This window comes from Anolis sagrei, chromosome 6, assembly GCF_037176765.1.
Source record: "Anolis sagrei isolate rAnoSag1 chromosome 6, rAnoSag1.mat, whole genome shotgun sequence".
NCBI classification, from domain to species: domain Eukaryota; kingdom Metazoa; phylum Chordata; class Lepidosauria; order Squamata; family Dactyloidae; genus Anolis; species Anolis sagrei.
The window spans coordinates 24015558-24038036 of record NC_090026.1 but is presented as its reverse complement, the minus strand read 5'-3'; the positions used below and the strand labels follow the sequence as shown (position 1 = coordinate 24038036).

The window sequence follows — 22479 nt, the reverse complement described above, 5'->3', positions numbered from 1 at the left end:
TTTGAATTGAGTTGGAAACAACTGAAGGAAACTGAAAGTAAAAGGGAAAGATAAAAAAAGGAGAGAGAAACCAGGAAATTTTAAAAGCATCTGAAAAATTGGAATGGCAGAAGATTAAGCAAGACTATTCCTACTAAATCAAAACAGTTGGAGGGAACAAGTATAACCTAAAATTTACTTGTCTACTTTAACAGGAGGTCACACTCCTTAAGCTTCCTCTCTGCTCTCAGATGGCCATTACTAGATCAACTTTGAGAGAAAGAGGAGGAAATATGTAGAAGATCAATGCTTAGAAGCCTAATTTGACAATCTGTTGTGATGTACAACCTTTGGAGAATCACTTTTAAAAACTCTTCTTGCAGATTGATTTCAGAATGCTTTGCAAGCCATATAGAGTATGTTGCTTTATGTAGTAGTATTTGCTTCAGTATATTCTTGTTAATGATTGTAATTTATATGCTTATTATGAGATACGTGTGCATATGCAGTTTTTGTATCACCTCATTATAATGTGATAATTATAGTATTCATAATTAAAATATATAGGGTTAATTTGTGGAATAAAACCTTTTTACAAATGCATGCATCCTGTGATGTAGTCTTTCCTTTGTGTTCCTATGATTTTCTCCATGAATCTGGTATTTTCTCTCCATTCATTATTGCATTGTACAACTCCAAAAATGTTGGAATAAATATTTCTCTGAAATTTTCATAGTATTCTGGTCCTAATCCAGCTAGACCTGGAGCTTTCCCAGTTTTTAACTTTTAATAACTTCCTCTATTTCACACCTCTTAATGGGTTATTCCGGAGCCCCCGGTGGCGGAGTGGGTTAAACCCCTGTGCCGGCAGGACTGAAGACCAACAGGTCGCAGGTTGGAATCCGGGGAGATGCAGATGAGCTCCCTCTATCAGCTCCAGCTCCTTATGCGGGGACATGAGAGAAGCCTCCCACAAGGATGATAAAAACATCAAATCATCCAGGCGTCCCCTGGGCAACATCCTTGGAGATGGCCAATTCTCTCACACCAGAAGTGACTTGCAGTTTCTCAAGTCGCTCCTGACACGACAAAAACAAAAGCAAACCTTCATTAATGCCAAGTTCCTTCTATCAGACCTGTTACAATTCACCTGTGTTTGCTCATATCTGTGTAGCACAGTGCTTCCAAAATGCTCACCTCCCTGTTCCATTTTGATCACCAGACATTCTTCCTTAAATTCTTTGTACTGAATTCTTGTCTATTTCCTGCACTTGTTAATATTTCATTATTAACCTTCCTTCATGAGACTCCATAGCCTTGCACGGCACTTGGCAAAGTAACTCTATGTGTCACAGTATTTGGGCTAGCTGTGCAATATCAACCTGGCTGTGAAAGTCATACTCCATCTCTTTTCTTTTACATTGACTTGCAGTGGTCATGCAGATGTGAAAATTATGATCATTTAAAATACACATATTTTCCTTATAACCTATGTTTTCAGGGCAGCATACCTAACCCCCTTTTTTCTATACTTCTTTCAGGGGTCTATTCATAATTCTTTGCAAATCCTTCACTCATGTTGACAGCATTAGAGGGCAAAAGTGTGTCTCCAGGTTGGGATTGGGAACAGCAGCAAGGAAGCATTGCATCCGTAAACCCTAAAGCTTTCCCATTCACCTGTCATTAATGGAGGAAGTAACATATGCCAGTGCTGGACCTGATATACAACACGGCCTCAGTATCACCTGGAGATATGTTCCAAGATCCCCTGTGGATACCTGAAACCATGAACAAACTCTATATTTGGACTAAACTTGGGCTGGAATCCCCAGTGGCGCAATGGGTTAAACTACTGAGCTGCTGAACTTGCTGACCAAAAGGTCAGTGGTTCAAATCCGGGGAGTGAGGTGAGCTCTGGCTGTTAGCCCTAGATTCTGCCAGCCTAGCAGTTCAAAAACATGCAAATGTGAGTAGACAAATAAGTACCGCTCTGGCAGGAAGGTAACGGTGCGCCATGCAGTCATGCTGGCCACATGAGCTAGGAGGCATCTACGGACAACACCGGTTCTTTGGCTTAGAAATGGAGATGAACACCACCCCTCAGAGTCAGACACGACTAGACATAATGTCAAGGGGAAACTTTGAGCTGGTAGCGTATCATAGAATTGCATCTAGAGAGGCCCGCAAAAACTTCCAGGAGGGAGATGGTTTCTGAAGTGTATGAAAAATGAATTTCTGGATGTAGAATATTTGGATAAGATGGCTGCATTGTATTTGTTTTCTCTCCAGTGGTCCCCATGCAATTTACCTTTTTCTGCTCTCACCAATGCAAATCCTAGATGCAAATGCTCAGTAATTCAGCCAGTAAAAGTCAAAGTTCTAAATGGCCTGTTTTCTCCTCTTGTATCAAATTGTTTTCTTAAAGCATCATTTCCACTATATGTAACATTATGTTCTCCTTTTGAAATAAAATTCTAAGCAAAAAAAGAGGCTAAACTGATTGACTGTAAGGGCTCTTCCAGACAAGCTCTATATCCCAGGATCTGATCTGGTTTTCTGCTTTACATGAGTCTGCACTGGCAGATAAACTGGGATAAAAAGAAAACCTAGGATCAGATTCTAGGATATAGGGCCTGTCTGGAAGGGCCCTAAGTGTTTTCAGACTTTTCAGTCATCTTCCTCCTTACTGTTTAACACTTCATATCCCCCCCCCCAAAAAAAAAAAAAAGCCTGATCATTTGGCTTGTTTTGCCAAGCATCCCAGTTTTAAGGTATAATCCTGTATTTAAATAAAATGTCCCACGTCGCATTACATCCTTGGCCAGGACATGAATTGTCCCATATTTATGCTGATCACATGCACCAATCTGAGCATGCACTTCCTTCTGGCGGGAAGTGAGTCTGGAAGCTAGCCAGTCTATTCACATCCCTCTGGCAGAGTCGGCAGAGTCTTTCCTTCTGGACACCCAGGTGAAGCTGTCCCAACCCCAGGCAGCAGGGGCAACCTCCCTCTCCTGTGGCCCATCCGACCCCCTTTTTCATAGGTTGAGCACAGGTACTATCTGGATGGGTGTCTCTTGGGTAATGTTTTCACCACAAGGGACTTCCCAGAGTGTCCTTTGTTTTCATCTTTGACACCTGGCAACCCTATGTTTCACAAAAGTGCTCCTTAAATCATTTTTCTGTTTGGATAGAAAACATTAGATTCTTTTCCTTCCCGGTAGAAAATAATCAATCATTTACAGAATATAGATGTCAGATTTATTTATGAAGACACTATTTATTCTAGTGGTGCATTTACACAGTAAGTGTTAATGACACCACTTGAATAGCCATCATCAAAGCTATAGAATCATAGAGCTTTTTGTTCTATGAGGTCTTCCAAAGAGTGCTGGTGCTTCATCAAACTATAACTACCAGAATTCCATATCATTGAACCATGGCAATGTATCAAATTGCATTATTCTTACAGTGTAAGCACACCTCCTGATACCATTTAAAGAAAATAAGATTAGAAATCTATGATCCTGCCTATATTCTGAGTCCTACATGGAAAAAGACTGAACATTAAATGAGAAGGAAACATCTCCACTTGGAAAACCAGGCAGAGCTTTCTTTGGTCTCCTTGCTTTCTGTGATAATGCAAAAGAGGAAACTTTTGTATTTCTGCAAGCCAGCGAACAAAACTAGAAAATAGTTGCCAGCATTGGCTGGTTTACTCTTCAAATATTGGTGTGCCTGAACTTCAACAATTTTATATTAGTTTTTATTGGGTCCTGGATAGCTTTCAAAGAGGTCATGAAGCACTGAAATTGGACCAATCGCAACTCAGATGATGTCATTACCTGGAGTTACCGTTGTCAAACATCATCACAGCCAGTCATACATAAAGGAGCAAGATGCAAGAAGCACTCTGGTGATTCGATTTACTTCCAGTTCTGAACACCTTGTGAAGAAGTAACTGTAAGTTCTGTGAAATCAATTTTGGGATTGGTAGAGGGGAAAGACCTCAAAAGGACCTCTGTCTTTGTAGAGACATGTGAAAAAGATCTTGGAGTCTTAATGGACAACAGGCTGAATATGAGCCAACAGTGTGATGCAGCAGCTAAAAAAGCCAATGGGATTTTGGGCTACATCAAAAGGATTATAGTGTCTCGCCTGAGGGAAGTCATGGTGCCGTTCTATTCGGCTTTGATTGGACTTCACTTGGAATACTGTGTCCAATTCTGGGCATCACAACTCAAGAAACAAATTGAAAAACTGGAAGGTGTCCAAAGGAGAGTGACTGAAATTATCAAAGGAAATTATCAAAGGTCTGAAGGCCATGAATGAGGAGCAGCTTAAAAAGTTTAGTATGTTTACCTTGTAGAAGAGAAGGTTGAGAGGAGACATGATAGCCATGTATGTCATAAGGAAGAGGGAGCAGGGCTATTTTCTGCTGCCTGGAGACTAGCGGCCCTTCCAAAATGCAGGTCCTGTCTCATTTTTACCTGAGGCTTCCAAACGATGCCTCAGGTAAGTGTGAATTATTGCTAGAGTTATACTTTAACAATGTACCTCTTCCTATTTACATATAAATTCAAATTAAGAACAAACTTACAGAACCTTTCTTCTTTTTAACTTGTGGACTGCCTATAATTCAACATTTACATTAATTCCTTTGATTTGATGGGCCCAACTCTGGTGAAGAGAAAGAGTATCACCACTTTTAACTACCATGGTTCAATGTTGTGGAATCGCAGAAGCTGTAGTTTTACAAGGTATATAGTCTTCTTTACCAAAGAATGCTGGTGCCTCACCAAACTACAGATCCTATATCATTAAGCCATGGCAATTAAAGTGGTATCACTCAGTATGAATGCACTCTACATCATCATATTTAGGCCTAGGACTAGGTCTAAATCTGTTTCCATCTTTGGATATTCAAGGATTACCAGCATCGAACTACATTTCAAAATTTATTTGTTCTATTGTTCGTTATTAAGCTTAAAAGATGACCAAGTTCTGATTGCAATGATGGGGTGGGTTAATATTTCATATTACATTACTTTGTGTTAATTTTTATAGGAGGAAAAAACCTTACAGTTGATAAGAAAATTATTTAAATCCTGAGGGGTGGGGAGGAGGAGCTATAAAGTTTGTGAATATAACAAGAAACTGTTACAACCATAAAGTAACATTGCGTAAATGTTAAAATTAAGTTCAAAGAGTTCATTGTTCATTTGAGGAAATACATGGTTTTCAAATTGAAATTTGGATAAGGCAACAATTTGCTATTGTTATGCCTTGCATAGACTACTGCGAAGGTACTGCATAAATTGACTCCTGAAAATGTTTCCTCTTGTTGCCTGCCTTATATAGTTTCTGATTTATACGGATCCTAAGGCAAGACTTGCATGGGGTTTTTTAGCATTGTGTGTTCAGAGGGAGGCTTACCTTTGTGTGTTTATGTGTGTGTTTGAGAAGGGGAAGAAAAACAGTGATGTTTTAAAAACAGTTGAAAAAAAGGACAGCAGAAAATTATCACACTGGAATGGTTGGAGTATATGTAATTTGTAGCACTACTGACGAAGGCCCCAAAGTTTCATAAACATTGACATCTCCAGATTGAAAGAGGAGAGATATTAGTACCCATGTCAAAGTTAATTTTTCAAAAATCTTTTTGTTCAGGTACCAGAAGGAATTGGAACTGGAGAAAAACTTTGGTTGTCTGAAACTGACTGCACGGAATCACATTTCGTAACAGGATTGCAGACGCTATGGGCACAATTCAAATTGTGCCTTGTTTGCTAGTTGTATGGTTGCTGCAATTGATTCCAGCACAAGGTGATTGAGGGTAATGGGAGATGCTCATGGGGTAGTCAAAGAATTCATTTCTAAAATGAAATATAGAGGAGAGACTCCCAGAAGTCACATAATCTCTGGGCAGCTGGTGGTCCATAGCATCAGACATTTTTTTTTGTGTCAGGAGCAACTTGAGAAACTGTATACTTTCCCCTTTTTATTGATGCTTCAGAAATGTACACATCAGGAACCTAAATGTGACATTTTTGGATGCCAATGTCCAGAAAACCTGGAGTAAAAAAGTACTTCTTAGTCTCATCAGAGACCAAGCTCTCTCAATGTTCTATCAAAAGTACTCTGCATTTTTATAAAAGGAAGGAAGGAAGGAAGGAAGGAAGGAAGGAAGGAAGGAAGGAAAACCTGTATGCCATAGAACCTTTGGCCTTCTCAACTCCCACAATCTCATGTTAGATGAGTAAGGTTTAAAAGAATTATATACCACAGCAACTGGAAGGCTGTATATTTCCTACCCTTGCCCCAGATCAAGGGGCCAGTAAACACACAATGAGAATTGAGGAAGGGTCTGAAGCAGAAAAGGCGACAAATGTTTGGGTAACTATTGAATGGTGCCACAATGCTGAACATGCCAGTAAATTCCATTAGGTCAAGACTGAGATTAAGCCCTGAGACTTTGACTATATTGACCTCATCATACTTACTTAGCAAAGCATCCTAGGACGCTTTTATGCTGACTTCAGGACAGAGCCCCTCATGCCAGCCATCACACAATGTCGTGTGACTTCCAGCTGAGGCCCCACTCCCAACCAGGGTTAAAGCCTCATCACAGGCTTTGCTCACAATACAGGAGTTGTGCTGCCAGCACGGCAGCACAACTATGGAGTCACTGTATGGGGAAAGCATCGCCGGGAGGGAGCTGCATGCAGGACGACAGATTTGCCTCGCTGTCCCTCTCCTTTTGCCCAATGCCAGGAAAATCAGGATGCTTCACCAGGCTGATAAAATACATATATTGTACATTTGACAGACATATTGATTTTTCAAGATATTGGGAACAGATCAGCCACAATGGAGAGGTAGTCACTTTTGCCCAAACCACAGACACTCCTTGTTTTTCCAAATATTGCAGTTAAATTATTGTATTAATTGTATTAATGTATTTTTTTTCTATTTCATTCAGATCAGTAAACTATAGTTATTACTTTTGGATGGGTTTGAAGGAGAGCCATACAAACAAGGAAGAAATGAAATATATCTCCTTTCCCTCCTTCCCTCCCCTTTCACTCAAACGATGATAATAATAAAGCCTGCAGATTTGCAAGTCTCTCTGGAAAAGTGGAGAAGCGAGGGAAGATTACAAACAGTGGATAAAAGGGGCTGAAAAACTCGACTTATATTTGAGTATATACAGCAATCCAATTGAATGCAGTTCAATCTGCATTATATGTGTCTATATTGACCATTATAATGCAGTTCAAATTGCATTATATGGCAGTGTAGATCGGGTTCACAGATTTCTCAGATGATTAAGTCAAGCTATGGTACATTGTATACATTTTCTACAATCTAAAGTCTATTGACCCAAAATATCTTTCCTTTTTATATATATTCTCAGGTGCTGCAAGCTCATCGGTAGGTAAGTAGTCCGCCTTTTAAAAAATAATATTAAGTGGTTTTTATATATGCATATTGTTAAAAACAAAGGGGGTGAGAAGACAGATAAAAAGAATAGATAGGAACTAGAGGTGTTGGGGAGAAGGGGATGGAGTAAAAAAGAAAATAAGGAAAAAAGGGAAAAAAGGAGGAAGGGGGATTGGAGGCTGGAAGAGTTTCGACTTCAGTGGAAGAAGTGGGGTTAAGGGAAGGAATCTGGGGAGGGGGAACAGAAAGAGAAAGGGGGAAGATAGGGGGAAAGGGCAGATCTGTCGTCTTCCAATCTTCTTATTTGTGGTTAGCTTATGATCACTCGTCTCTTGTTCTTCAAATACTATGCTTCTTCTTTTTTGTTCTTTTTCATTGATGATCTTTTTTATTATTCTCTGTTTAATTTGAGTTATAGTAATGCTAATTTTTTCTCCACATTCATATAGTTTTTAAGTGGTTTCCAGTCTGTTATTTTCTTAGGTTTCCCTTGATTCTTTGTTAGCAGTTGTGATAATTTATCCATATCCATAATTTCCAAGATTTTTGTTAGCCTTTGTTCTTTTGTCGGTACGTCTTCTGTTCTCCAGTTTCTAGCTTAGAAAATTCTTGCTGCTGTTGTTAAATAATTAAAGAGGATATTTTTGTGTTTGTATCCATATCTATGTCTGTTGTTCCTAGTAAAAAGTATTCTGGTTTCATTTGAATTTTGATATTAAGTATCTTCTGGGATATTTCCTGTATCTTTTTCCAATATTTCCTTGCTCTCTCACATGTCCACCACATCTAGTAGAACATGCGCTCTTGAGTACCACATTTCCAAGATTTGTTCTGTATTGTTTTATTGAATATTCCCAGCTTCTGTGGAGTCATATACCATTGGTACATTATCTTGTACTAATTATCTTTTAGATCTGTTGCAATATGTGTATTTTAGCTTCTTACTCCCCATTCATCTGTTTTTATTGGGCGGCCTATATTGGCCGCCCATCTTATCATGCTTTCTTTTATTTGTTCTGTTTCATTGGACCATTCCAAAGGTTTTCTGAAATAGTGGTCTACCTTTTTTAAAACATTTATGCACAGAATTTGGAAGTCAAAATTCAAAATAATTCCATTATTTAAACAAAAAAAACAGGATTTCTCTTAATTCACCACTTCTTGATGCAGCTTTTGGGATGAATATTACAAATTTTTCTAGCATACTGTATGTAAATAACGGAGCCTGCATCCAACATGTGATTCAAGGTGTGGCTATCAGTCAAAAATCAGGAAAAAAGGAAATGAAAACTAAACATTTTCCCATCTCCTGCTCTCTCAAAAGTTCCAATTATGTGTATACTTCAGTTGGCAAACTGTATGAATTACTTCCTTAAAATTTGGTATGGAAGGAAGAAATAACATGGGAAAATACTGATAGATTTCTAAAGCACAAAAATAACCAGGCAATATGTTTTAGCAAATCTTTAATCCCAAACTAACAATTTGTATAATCAGTAAAATGAACTGGCCAGTTAAGGTAGGACAACACATTTCATCCTTTAGAGACCACTTGAAAACTTCATCTGAAATCAATCAAGAGATCACTTTTTCTCCCTCAAGCCTCCAATTCTCTTATGGTTTCTATTTGATTGACCAAACTTCTAAGTTTATACTTTTAAAACATGTATAGGATAGTATGCATTTTCCCCTTTTCTTTCTGCTGTGATGTTCACATAAGGGACACAGAAGGCAGTTAGCATACCTGTAGTAGGAACACAGAGTTACAATAGGATGAGCACGAGAATAATTCCATTTTGCTAATTGAGGTATGCCTGTAGTCATTTTTAGTAATTTTTTTATCCCTCTTATGTTTAAAAAATCATTTTTAACTAGTGGCTTTCCCACTTTTATGAGGTTTCTGCGCCCCTAACACTCATGAACATGGAGGGCTTATTGTACTATATAATACGGAGGAGCGGTTGTGAAAATAGACTTGTAATGTGTCCCTCCCATCCCCTTTAGTGCCCCCACCAGTGGTTTGACCCCTCCTATCAGACCCCCCCCCCCCCCCCGGTTCCATACCTTCTACCTATATTTTTAAACTGTCATTTCAAACTGTTTTCTAATCTGGGTTATTGTAGGTTTTTTCGGGCTATATGGCCATGTTCTAGAGGCATTCTCTCCTGACATTTCGCCTGCATCTATGGCAAGCATCCTCAGAGGTAGTGAGGTCTGTTGGAACTAGGAAAATGGGTTTATATATCTGTGGAATGACCAGGGTGGGAGAAAGAACTCTTGTCTCTTGGAGCTAGGTGTGAATGTTTCAATTGACCACCTTGATTAGCATTTGATGGCCTGGCAGTGCCTGGGGCAATCTTTTGTTGAGAAGTGATTAGATGTCCTTGGTTGTTTCATCTCTGTTGTTTTGCTGTTGTAATTTTAGAGTTTTTTAGTACTGGTAGCCAGATTTTGTTCATTTTCCATGTTTCCTCCTTTCTGTTGAAGTAGTCACATGCTTGTGGATTTCACTGGCTTCTCTGTGTAGTCTGACATGGTGGTTGTTAAAGTGGCCCAGCATTTCTGTGTTCTCAAATAATATGCTGTGTCCAGGTTGGTTTTCTGTGCTGTCGCGCCTGGGGGCTATAACTCTTAGTGAAAGAGGCATGGACGAGACATCTTTCCCCAGGGGATTGCTTCTTGCCCTCCTTTAGGAAAACTGGAACTCCCAAGGACCAAAACACTGTAGATAACTCAAAATAGGTTTTATTGTTCACAAAGAGTTATCCCTTTAAGGCAATAAGCTGGAAGTTTCAAAGGGGTGAAGGAAAATATACATTACAGTCTCTGGTTGTCTTGGGTCCAAAAGCTTTGCAGCTGAGAAGCTTTTCCAGGTCCCTCTTTCTCAATGGCTGTGAATGCCGGAACAATCCACAACCCCAGTCCAAATGGCCTATGTTTGAAGTCACAAAGTCTTCCTCTGGTGCCAAAGAACTGGTTTGAAGGCGCTTTAGACTTCTCAACATCATGCAGGTTGATCAAGAATTGATGCTGAGAGGTAACTTAATCAAGGGCTTTTAGAACCAAGTCTCTCTCTCACGTCCATCTGATAGAAAGTTTGATGGTGGAATGAAAAAGGAAACACTGTCCTGCTCCAGGAAGAGGTGGAGCCAAACAATTGAGCTGAGGAAGCAATATAACTGGTGCAAACAACATTGATTGACAGCTATAAATAACCAATCAATCCAACTATGCATTTACAGGGTAAAAAGGCAAAATCAGGCATGATACAATTCAAATCTTGCAACTTACAGTTCTACATATAGGTGGCGCCACTCGCACCGTCACATTTTCTAATCTTCCCAGAGCACTTGTGTCCCACTTTGTGCTGGTCATAGACCATAATAGAGCTTTGTATTGTAAAATGCTCCCATTTTTGTCTCTTCCATCTCTTTTCTCCTTTGTTCACAACTTATTTCAATTGGTGAGAACTGAGCTCAAAGTGAAAAAATAGTTTGTACTCTGTTAACTCAGCACAGAAGGAGAGGAGGGAGAAGAATCTTGTCTCTCCCAGAAGGTTCAAACAAAAGTAATCTGTTACAGCCTAGTTTGTGTGTTATCCTTCATTAATAACTTTTGGCATTGTGAAAACATCCTATTTACCCAAAACATCTTCCCTTTTTATATATATTCTCAGGTCCTACAAGCCCACCAATAGGTAAGTGGTCTGCCTTTTTGAAAACCTTTATACACAGAATTTGGAAGTCAGAATTCAAAATAATCCAATAATTTAAACAAAAGCGTGATCTCTCTTAATTCACTACTTTTTCTTCTCTTTTTTGTTTTTAATATTTTTAATTATTTTATTATAATTTAATAAATTTGTCATGCATTGTTTGTTTTACAGCAGATAATATTCAATACAATCTACCACACATTAACTTTTTATATATTCTCAGGTATTACAAGCTCACCAGTAGGTAAGTGGTCTGCCTTTTTGAAAACATTTATGCACAGAATTTGGAAGTCAGAATTCAAAATAATCTAATCATTTAAACAAAAATGGGATCTCCCTTAATTCACCATTTTTTCTTCTCTCTTTTTTAATATTTTTAAATTTTTATTATAATTTAATACATTTCTTATACATTGTTTGTTTTACAGCAGACACATAATATTCAATACAATCTACCATCCAACATGTGATTCTAGATGTGGCTATCAGTCAAAATCAGGGAAAAGAGAAATGGAAAATACACGGGGGGGGGGGGGAGAGATTTTCCAATTGCCTGGTCTCTCAAAAGTTGTAAATACGTGTATACCTCAGTTGGTAAATTATATTAATTACTTCTTTAACAAAAAAAATGGTACAAGAGGAAGAAATTACATGGAAAAATAGAGATATATTTCTAAACTACAAAAAAAGAACATGTCAATATGTTTTAGTAACTCTTTGATCCCAAACTAATAATTTGCCTATTCAGTAAAATGAACCAACCAGCTCAGGTAAGCCTAGCATAAGTAAACAAACACATTTTGAATCTTTTAGAGACCACTTGAAAGCTGCTTCTGAAATCAATCAAGAGATAACTTTTTCTTCCTCAAACCTCCAATCCTCTTAAGATTTCTTTTTGGTTGATCAAACTTATACGTTTATACTTTTTAAACATGTATAGGGTAGCATGTATTTCCCTCTTTTCTTTCTGCTGTGATGTTCACATAGCCAGGGATTCAGAAGGCAGTTAGCAGCCGTGTAGTAGGAACACACAGTTACAATAGGATGAGTTCAAGAAGAATTGCATTTTGCAGATTGAAATATACCTGTAGTAATTTTAATTAACCCTCCACATTTTCAGATTTAACATTTGTGAATTTGATAAATATTTTCTCTCTAGAAATCTCTAGTTCCTCCAGCAAGACTCTATGGGTAACTCAATTACAGGTTCGGCGTAGAGTCATGCTGAATAACCTATAGATCAGTGTTTCCCAATCTTTTTTTGACTAGGGACCACTTTGACCAGGGACCACTTCACCAGGGACCACTTTGACCAGGAACCACTCTCCAACATTAGTACCAAAAGGGTTACAAATCAGTTTTTGGTCAACTTTAGATTTGGTTTGGTTTTTTGGGGTGCTGATTCAGAAAATTGCAAGACTCTTGTTGCTATATGGTTTCGAGGCAACAGTGTAGTAACTGTGAGGCCGCAGACCATATTTTCATTCTTGCGGACCACTAGTGTCCAAGCTTGGGAACCACTACTATACATGTATGTCCTCTTGTGTTTAAAATAAATCATTTTAACTAGCGGCTTTTCACTTTCATGGGGTTTCTGCACCCCTAACCCACTTGACCAGGGACCACTCTTTGGTCAACTTTACATTTAGTTTGGTTATTTGGGGTGCTGATTCAGAAAACTGAATTGGAAAGACCTCATTAGCGCTAGTTTCTGATGCAGAACATATGGCATCAGGTAAGGGGTGGCAGGCAGCATGAAAGAAGTGGAAATAAAATAAAATAAAATAAAGAGGAAGGAAGGAAGGAAGGAAGCTCATGGACCAGATTTTCGTCCTCACAACCCACTGGTGGTCCATGGCCCACAGGCTAAGAACCACTGCATTATATAATAGAAAACAGCGGTTATGAAAAGGAAATGCCTATCAGTTATTTGTTATTTCCAGAATTATTTTGGTGTTCTCTGATCATTGCTATCTACTTGTCTCCCATGTGTCTGAAGAAACACAAGAAAAATCATCTGTCAGCTTAGCTATCTAAATTGGTTTGTAATTTAAATGGGTTGAATTGTAAGTCAGTGTTCTTTATCATTCAGTTGTCTTCTCAGTTGGCAGTATGTATGGGTTTTGGTTGTTATTGACAAAGTGTGAAAAGAACGGATTAGTGAAAAGCACACCACTGAAAAAGGGGGAATATTATATAAATTACACAATGAGTATGGTCTGCCTGCATCCTTTATCATCCCACTTTTTAAGATGGATTTTAAATGCTCCCAGGTTTGTCTCCACCACTTTTCTCCTTTGTTCTCAACTTATTTCAATTGGTGAGACCTGAGCTGAAAGTAAAAAAATAGTTTGTATTCATTAACTCAGCACAGAAGGAGAGGAGGGAGAAGAATCTTGTCTTTCCCAGAAGGCGCCATCAAAAGTAATCTGTTACATCCTCTCCTAGTGTATGTGTTATCCTTCATTAATAACTTTTGGCATTGTGGAAATATTCTGATGTTGCTTGACCACATGTGTCTCAGCTTTCATCTGTGAAATATTGAAAAATAAAAACCTGTCCTGTTTCTTCTTCCTCTACAGTTTGTGGGCAACCAGTGATCTCCGGACGGATTGTTGGGGGCCAAGCAGCCACAAATGGGGCATGGCCTTGGCAAGTCACCGTTTTACGTTCTACCTATTTTATATGTGGAGGCTCTCTCATAGACAAGGAGTGGGTGTTGTCAGCAGCACACTGCTTCTACAAGTAGGTATTTGGGCAATTCTATCATCTAGCCATTTATAAAGATTTTCTCTAGATTCATTTCAGAGATGTGGTTCAAGTTCTGTGTCTACCAGCCAGAATGAGCAATGCAAGAATTTACAGAAGAGAAGAATCTGTCGACAGATGAGTGAAGATAGCTTCTGGTTTGTAGACAGGCTAGTCATCAAGCCAAGAACCTGGCTAGCAAATTTGCAGTCAGTTACTTAAGCACCCAGAAGACTAGGCCCACTATCTGGCTGTGAGATCATTGTATCATAGGAGGTACTATGGAGATTTGGAGACACAAACTAAGGACTTCATCACATTGAGCTGGAGAAAACAAGGGAAAAAGTGGAGTTTGACAGGGTTCTGTCTTTAAAGAAGACAAAGAACTTACTCTCATCACACTAAAATCATCTCCTCCGGCTTCTAACTCAACCATCTGTTTAATTTCCATCACATAGGCAGGTGATGATTTTTCTCATTTCAAGGATACTAGCACACTTTTTAAAGCAAACATCCTTAAAGCCAGCCCTGCCTTCAGACCCCTCAGACAAAAACAGAATAATAAACTTTAATAAACTTTATTTCTATAACACCCTATCTCCCCAAGGGGACTCAGGGCGATTTACAATGGAAAATTCGCAAACAATTCACAATTTCCTCCCATTGTCCCTCCAAGATTTCAATTAGACAAGCCAACACAATCAAACTTTTTGTAATAATCAGAAATGAGAAAGCACAGTTTAAATCAATTTTATGCTGATTTCAAATATGTGTTTATTTTTTTATCACGTCAACTTTTAAAAATATGATGAATGGTATGTTACAGTGAACAACTGTAAAGTCTGCACATTTCACATCATATTCATGTAACACAAGCCAAAAGTATTTTTCATTCTGAATATATTTGATATCAGTGCGTAAATGCATTAATTATTCAATTAGCTCATCGCAAAAACTACACATGGTAGAGAAAACATAAATACAAATCTGAATTCAGTGCAAAAAACTCTATAAGAATGACCTAAAATTATATCTGATTAAAAATACTTTTTAGCTTGTGTTATTTATCTTTTTATTAACAAAATCACCAAAAATCTTAGGAAGTAGTTTTAAATTAACCCTTTTCCCCAAGCCACTGCATTGGTGATCTGAGCAAATGGGCATTTCGTCTCCCCCCACACACAGCAGTCATTGTTTTATTTACAAGTAGGCAATAAAAGTGGCCAACAGTGATTAACATCACACTGGGAAATTAGCCATTTGGTTTGTCACAATGCGGGGAATTTAAAAATAAGTCATTTGCCAATTGACTCAGGAATCATTGGAAAAAAATAATACTTTAGAAACAGAAAAATACCTCACCCCCACAGTTGGAGCTTGCGTCTTGTGAAGGGCATAGTGGGTTGCCGTTTCTAAAATGTGTAGAAACACTGGTTTTGACCTAGTAATTTGAAAAGGATGGGAGATAATCACAACAACTTCACCAAACCATTCCCTCTTGAATCACTAGAAATGCTCTTATATTACAAGAGAGACCTGTATAGTCCTTCTGTCCCGAGGCCACCCAAACCTGTTGCATCATGTACAGTGAAGAACCTTATTTTTTCACCAATAAGATTCAATGGTTAGTCCAATTCTATGCTTATATATGAGAGGGTTGCCATCTGGTACTTCATGTCAGGCAACAGAACATCTGAGCTTTGCAATACACTGATTTGCAGTACAGTGATTCTATTCTGAGCTTTGCAGTGCAGTGATAGAAATACAAAATTGTTAACTACTGGGAATTTTTTATTGTTCTCTCTAGTAAGTACACTTTTAGAGTCATTTATTTGTTTCTGCAATAAAAAACAAAAAAAAGTATTTTATAGTATACTATGACAGGATGGCATGGTTTACAGAGGTTTGGGCTAAATTAAGCCTGGACTTAACAGAGACAATTGTACTTTATATCTGTTGTTGTTGTTGTTCATACGTTCAGTCGTCTCCGACTCTTCGTGACCTCATGGACCAGCCCACGCCAGAGCTCCCTGTCGGCCGTCACCACCCCCAGCTCCCCCAAGGTCAGTCCAGTCACTTCAAGGATGCCATCCATCCATCTTGCCCTTGGTCGGCCCCTCTTCCTTTTGCCTTCCACTTTCCCCAGCATAATTGTCTTCTCTAGGCTTTCCTGTCTCCTCATGATGTGACCAAAGTACTTCAACTTTGTCTCTAGTATCTTTCCCTCCAGTGAGCAGTCGGGCTTTATTTCCTGGAGGATGGACTAGTTGGATCTTCTCGCAGTCCAAGGCACTCTCAGAACTTTCCTCCAACACCACAGCTCAAAAGCATCAATCTTCCTTCGCTCAGCCTTCCCTAAGGTCCAGCTCTCACATCCGTAGGTTACTACAGGGAATACCATGGCTTTGACTAGGTGGATCTTTGTTGCCAGTCTGATGTCTCTACTCTTTACTATTTTATCGAGATTGGACATTGCTCTCCTCCCAAGAAGTAAGCGTCTTCTGATTTCCTGGCCACAGTCTGCATCTGCAGTAATCTTTGCACCTAGAAATACAAAGTCTGCCACGGCCTCCACGGTTTCTCCCTCTATTTTCCAGTTGTCAATCACTTTATATCTACCATATGCCATAAAACAACACTACTCACCAGAAAAGATGAAAAGCAGTAGGAAGGGGGGAAGGGGTTCTAGGTTGATGAACTTCGTCAAGACAACCATAGCCTCAAGTCTGCAAGAGCTGAAATGGGCTGTTATTAGCAACATGTCTTGAAGTTCTTTCATTCATATTGTTTTGTGTGCCTTCCTATCATTTCTCATTAATGACAACAATTTATGTGCAAGCCATCACAGCTAATGGGAACTACACAGTTCCACATCTCAACATCCACCCAATTCCAACTCATAGCCTATTGTAGTTGAGTGATAAGATTAATTGACTTTATCTGGTCATAGTTCTCTGGTATCCTAAGTATTTTGGCCATCTGCAACACAACAGGTGAAATCTTACAAGTCTTGAAGAAACCTCAAACTTAGCACTCCAAGTTCTTGTTGTATATTTCTCTTATATTTATAGTGACAGAAACCTTGATGAATATCTCCTGCTATTTGGAGCCTATGAACTCTCAAACCTCTCAAACGATGTGGTAGTCAGACATGTGAAAAGGATTATCCTCCATTATGACTACAATGGTGCCGATGGTTCCAGCGGTGATGTCGCTTTACTTCAACTCTCATTCCCTGTGGATTTCACCAACAACATCCTCCCTGTTTGTCTGCCAGAGTCATCTGCAGAATTCTATGCAAACCCCAATTGCTGGGTGACAGGATGGGGAAATACACAATATGAAGGTGATAAATGTTCTTTGCCCTGCTGACTCCCATGACAAATATTTCATTTTACAGGTGAGATGGGCAATTCAGCTCCTTTCCCTATGAACTTTAAGGAAGTAGATGAAGCATGAGGTCTGCAGCTTACTAAGGCTGCTAGGCTGGCTTACAACCAATGTCACAGGAAACTGCAAAAAGAATGAGGGGTTCATTAAGATTTTTGTACAGTCCGTGGGGGGAAGTATAGGAGCAGGAAGGGTTCAAGCAGATCTTGTGAAGTAGCATTCAAAGACACTGAACTTGTCATCTCATCACCATATCCACAGGTTTTACATTTTGAAGACTATCCATACACAGAGTGTCACCGATAAAACTCAGTTCCTAGGCACTTCACTCAATCCATCTGAGAAAGTAGACATTGATAACTTAGATCTTTGTAGATGAGGCTCAGCTCCACAACAATCAAGCACGGTACAGAGGTGATACAGGATAACACAGGGCAAAGCTACCTTAACATAGCATTTCCCCACATTACCCAAAGTTAGGGGAAGTCTGAAGTTTGCCCCGGCGAGAATTGTTAGCCTGCTTCCCAAAGAGAACCAGTCACAACTGTTTTCACAGCCATCCTGCATTCATTAGGCTCAGGCAGCCTGGGGACACAGGATGGCAGATACCATCCACCCCTGGCTTCAGGATGGCAGACACCATCCACCCCTGTGTGGTGGTCCCTGGCTGTAATACCAGCCCCTCCTCTCTTCTATCACTTGCTGTCATGCCAGATAGGGCAATGGGGAGGAAGGGGGAGAGGAGAGATGCAGTCATGCTCCCCCTACCACCTCCCTCCCTCCCTTTTTTGGCTTCCCATCACTCCGGCTGGCATCAGGGTAAGTGTCAAGAAGCAGGTAGATCGTGTGTCACAGTTGGAGACTGCTGTGACACAGACGACTGAGGGGTGACTCCCCAAGACACCCTCCCCCCTCCATGGCAGCCAGGGGAACAGAGTCAAGAGCCAATCTAATATCCAGCACACTATTGGCCCCAGGTTTGGAGTCACTGTAGATCTGCCCTGTATCCACAAAAGCTTATGCTACCAATTTCATTCTCTCACCACTTCATCACATTTAGTAAATTTCACTGAATCCTACACCTACGAATGGCTGACCTGGACTAAACTTGGTGCAGAGAAGCCTCCTGACCAACTAAATATACTGGAGAGGGGTTTTTTTTGGGGGGGGGGGGGGGTTGACTTTGATTTATGAGAGTTGTAGTTCACCTGCATCCAGAGATATTGTGACCCCCACTGCCAATGAACTGGGACCAAACTAGTCACCTCCATGGGTTCTCTGTGAACATACTGCAGGGGTTTTTGGGGAAGGGTTTGAACTTGATTTGGGGGAGTTGTAGTTCGTCCGCATACAGAGAGCACTGAACCCAGCTGATGTTGGATCTGACTAAACTTGGAGCACAGACCCAACATGGTCAACTGTGAATACAGGTGGGGTTTGGGGCTGATTGACCTTGGAATATGGGAGGTGTAGTTCACCCTTATTCAGAGTCCTCTGAACTCCACCAATGATGGATCTGGACTACATTTGGCACACAGACCCAATGTGACCAACTTTCAATACTGGCTGGATTTAGGGGTGATTGACCCAAAATTTTGGGAGTTGTAGTTCATCCACATCCTTATGCATTTTCTAATGGGAGCATTAATAAATAGTGAAAGGAAAGATTAGCTTTTTTTCTAATACATAGCATTACAAATTACCAAACATCTCAAAATAAAACATACCCTTTTTAAATAACCTGGGTATTGTACTTTGCCCAAATGCCTCATCCCAGTTGTTATCACATTGTCCAGAAGAGGAGGCCCATCTCACTTCTCCTACATCTGGTTCTCACTCCCCTGGCTGCATAAAACAAATAAAGGCAATTTGTGGGGGGAATGGGGAGTTACCTCGCAGTGGCAGATGAGAGTAGGGACAAGAGTGAGGTTGGAAAATTCTGATTACAACCATCTTCCTAGTCTTCCCTCCCTTGATCCACCCACCTAACTTGTCCCCTGTTCTCCCATTTTTGCTCTCTGCCATCATCCTTTTTCTACACCTCTGTAACATGGATCAGCTCACTAACCTCACTAAGGTTGGAGTTCACCCGTTCTGATGGTGTAACCAGGTGCTCTCCTATGAATCCCTATAGTGATGCCACTGATTCTATTGGTTATGGCAACAAGCTCTGGCGATGGGCAAGGAATGTTGTGTGAATGCCCATCAGTGTTTTTCTACAGATGGCTTTCTTACTAATAATATGGATGCCCTCCCTCTATGTATCAAAGGTCTCCTATCATCATGCTCTGTTTCTTCTCTCCTCCAGTGCCATTAAAGTACCCAATGACCCTCCAGGAAGTAAACCTGCCTCTCATCAAACGAGAAACCTGCAACATTTATTATAATAAGGTTCCAATCAAAGGCCTCAGCTGTAATCCCGTGAAGGCTGATATGTTCTGTGCTGGTTATGAAATGGGTGGGAAGGATTCCTGCCAGGTAAGAAGCTCCATCACCTGTTCCTCATTGGGCACATTGCCTGTCATAGGATATCCTGCCCTATAGTCAAAAGATATCAGGGCACCTACAATAATGCAATAAATAATAGCAAACTTTCAAATAGATTAAATATATCTTTTTAATTGAGCAATTAAAAAAACTGGTTATAAAATGGTTATAACAAATGTTATATAACACTATGTAACAAAATTCAACAAAGTTTGTGGCAGCCACAAAAATGAACTTTTTGGAGTATAACAATAACTACTGTAAAAGTAAGTACTGGAGAATTAAACAGGAAATAACACTTTCAAAACAGAAACAAACTTTGTTGAATTGGTTGAGACTGTAAGGATCTTATCACACACACACGGTGTTTCACCAGAAAGTGTGGCGAACTGACAGGTGTGTGGGACAACTCCATTACTCTGCACACTACACACCCCAGCATAGCTATGCCCAACCAGGTCAGAAATATGCTGGCTCCATTGGATGCATCCTAGGATGCTTCCAGACTGGTTGGGGATGGAACCTCCACCGAAAGTTAAGAGATGTCATGTGACTGGTAAGTGTGATGAGACCCTATGAGATATTGGTTGAAAAACTATAGCAAAGTGTACTGCAGGATATCCCACAAAAACAATTTTTGCCATTTAATAAACCTTTTCCATGCTTTTATGATAGAACCAATAAATTTATAACCCAGGAACAAAAACCGTGGTTGCATTACATGGTGTAATGGTGTAAAGAACACAGAGGAGGAGGAAAAACTGCTGAAATGCTTACATATGGAATTCTTGTGCACGCCATATATACAGGGTGGCCAAGAAATATTTGAGAGACACATAGATTTCATTTCTTTTGTACCATGTATATTCATGAATAAGTTGACCTTGTACATAAGTCAAGGGCAGGTTTGGGGGACAAAATTATGGATTTTGATTTTCTTCAGAAAAGGGAAAGCCTGAGTGCCATTCAGGGGTTGAGGTACCTCTGATTTTCTGTGCCATTTCCCTGCCCAGGCATCCAAAAAGCCAGCAGTGGCAGTATGGAAGAAAAAGTCGAGGGAGTCGGTGCTTCTATTAGGTTCTCCCTGAATGGGCTTCGTTCTTGCCTTTTACTGTTCCACTCTGAGGAAGAGCTGGTTCAATTTGTGGTTAGAGTTAAGATACAATATTTACACTGACTTGTAGATGAGTCAGTCCAGTTTTTGGACTAAACTTTCTAGGCTTATACGTGAATATATACTATCATCTTTCTGGTTGTCTGAACTGCAGGCTCCTTGGATTCCTCTGGTTCTATTAAAGCCCAGGGAAAGATATCATGATGACATAATGAAAGGATATGGGGAACAGCTTAGAGACCAAGTTTGCACATAGAAGACCTTTCAGAAGAAGAAGAAATTTATTTTTATACCCCGCCTCCATCTCCCCGAAGGGATTCGCGGCGGCTTACATGGAGCTAAGCCCAAACACATACAGTTAAAACATAGCAGATAGAATATTAAAACAACATAAAACAACCTTATAACAATAGTAAAATGTACATCATAAGCAACAACCAAAAATACTTCAAGTCTCATTTTAGGGGGCTGGGGGGCTGGGGGGCTGGTCAATAAAGTGCATAGAACATTTAGCAACATCAGGGAATCCTTCAGCTGTATCATGAGGGAGAGTGAAAGCAAAATAAATGAACTTTTTTTACCTATTTGACTCTGTGTAGTACAAAGTGCCTGAATACCTTACGAGTACAAAATCATGTCTGGTCTCAGTAGTTAAGCAGAGCCTACCGTGGTTTGTGCTTGGATAAGACAGACTGCCAATGAATTCCAGGAGTAGTGCAACAGAAAGTGACCATTAGTTAGTTGCTGTTCACTTCCTATTCCAGAAAAAGATGTCTCATAATGACCCCAAAAAGGAAAAAAACATAGAGAAAATGTTTCCCATTTGGGGGTCTTTAGGGAAAAATGACCCCTAGCCACACAAAAATAGATCTGTGGGCATATGTGGCCACACTTCACCTACCCCAATGTTTATTGAGGATATGTTTGTATTGAGGGTGTGGCTGGTGGATTAAGTGTGCCCCAAGCCCTCACCTACTCAGCACTTCAAATGTGATTTTCAGAGTCTTTGCAACTGGCATGTCTTACCAACCCTCCTTTCCCTCCGCAGGGTGACTCTGGAGGACCTTTGGTTTGCAAAGTACAAGGAAGCTGGTTCCAGGCTGGAATTGTGAGTTGGGGATTAGGCTGTGCCCAGCGCAACTACCCCGGTGTCTACGCATCTGTGCCTTATTATGCCAACTGGATCAGAGCTGGTTTGGAGGGTAGAGATCCAAATAGTGGTAGTTCAGGGGGTAGCAATCCAAATAGTGTTGGTTCTGTGGGTTGCAATCCAAATAGTGCTGGTTTGGAGGGTAGTAGTGATCCCAATAGTAAGTCAGCACCCCTTCTGGCAATCCTCTTGTTTCTTCTCCTGTTGACCCTCATGTGAGACCCCTGAGCTCTCCAAGCTCTGCCTCACCACTCATTAAATGGGATATCATTGGTCAGGGAAGACTGCAAAGTGTTCTAGTTTTATTATGGCCAAAAGTTTCACAAATAATTATGGGAATATTCAGTATCTACATCAAGCAGAATGTGGCATAGCCAGTGAACTCATGGTAGCAAACTGGAGAAATTACTCAGGATGATCTTGTAAGATTAAATGGAAAAAAACCTTACATTG

The 22479-nt window shown here is 39.9% G+C and overlaps 1 protein-coding gene across 1 annotated transcript; it reads left to right on the top strand.

The window, feature by feature from the left end:
• The first annotated feature begins 4445 nt into the window (after positions 1-4445).
• LOC132779505 (serine protease 27-like) lies at positions 4446-22245 on the top strand. The gene is made up of 5 exons (XM_067470501.1): positions 4446-4494; positions 13720-13882; positions 16957-17231; positions 19584-19753; positions 21925-22245. The coding sequence occupies exons 1-5, from the start codon at positions 4446-4448 to the stop codon at positions 22243-22245; spliced, it is 978 nt and encodes a 325-aa protein (XP_067326602.1).
• Positions 22246-22479: the final 234 nt, after the last annotated feature.

Excerpts from the sequence above, each read along its gene's own strand:
- LOC132779505 (XM_067470501.1), top strand. The coding sequence starts at position 4,446 with ATGCAGGTCCTGTCTCATTTTTACCTGAGGCTTCCAAACGATGCCTCA. Across the intron at positions 4,495-13,719 it reads GCTTCCAAACGATGCCTCAG|TTTGTGGGCAACCAGTGATC; the intron begins GTAAGTGTGAAT and ends CTTCCTCTACAG. Across the intron at positions 13,883-16,956 it reads GCAGCACACTGCTTCTACAA|TGACAGAAACCTTGATGAAT; the intron begins GTAGGTATTTGG and ends TTATATTTATAG.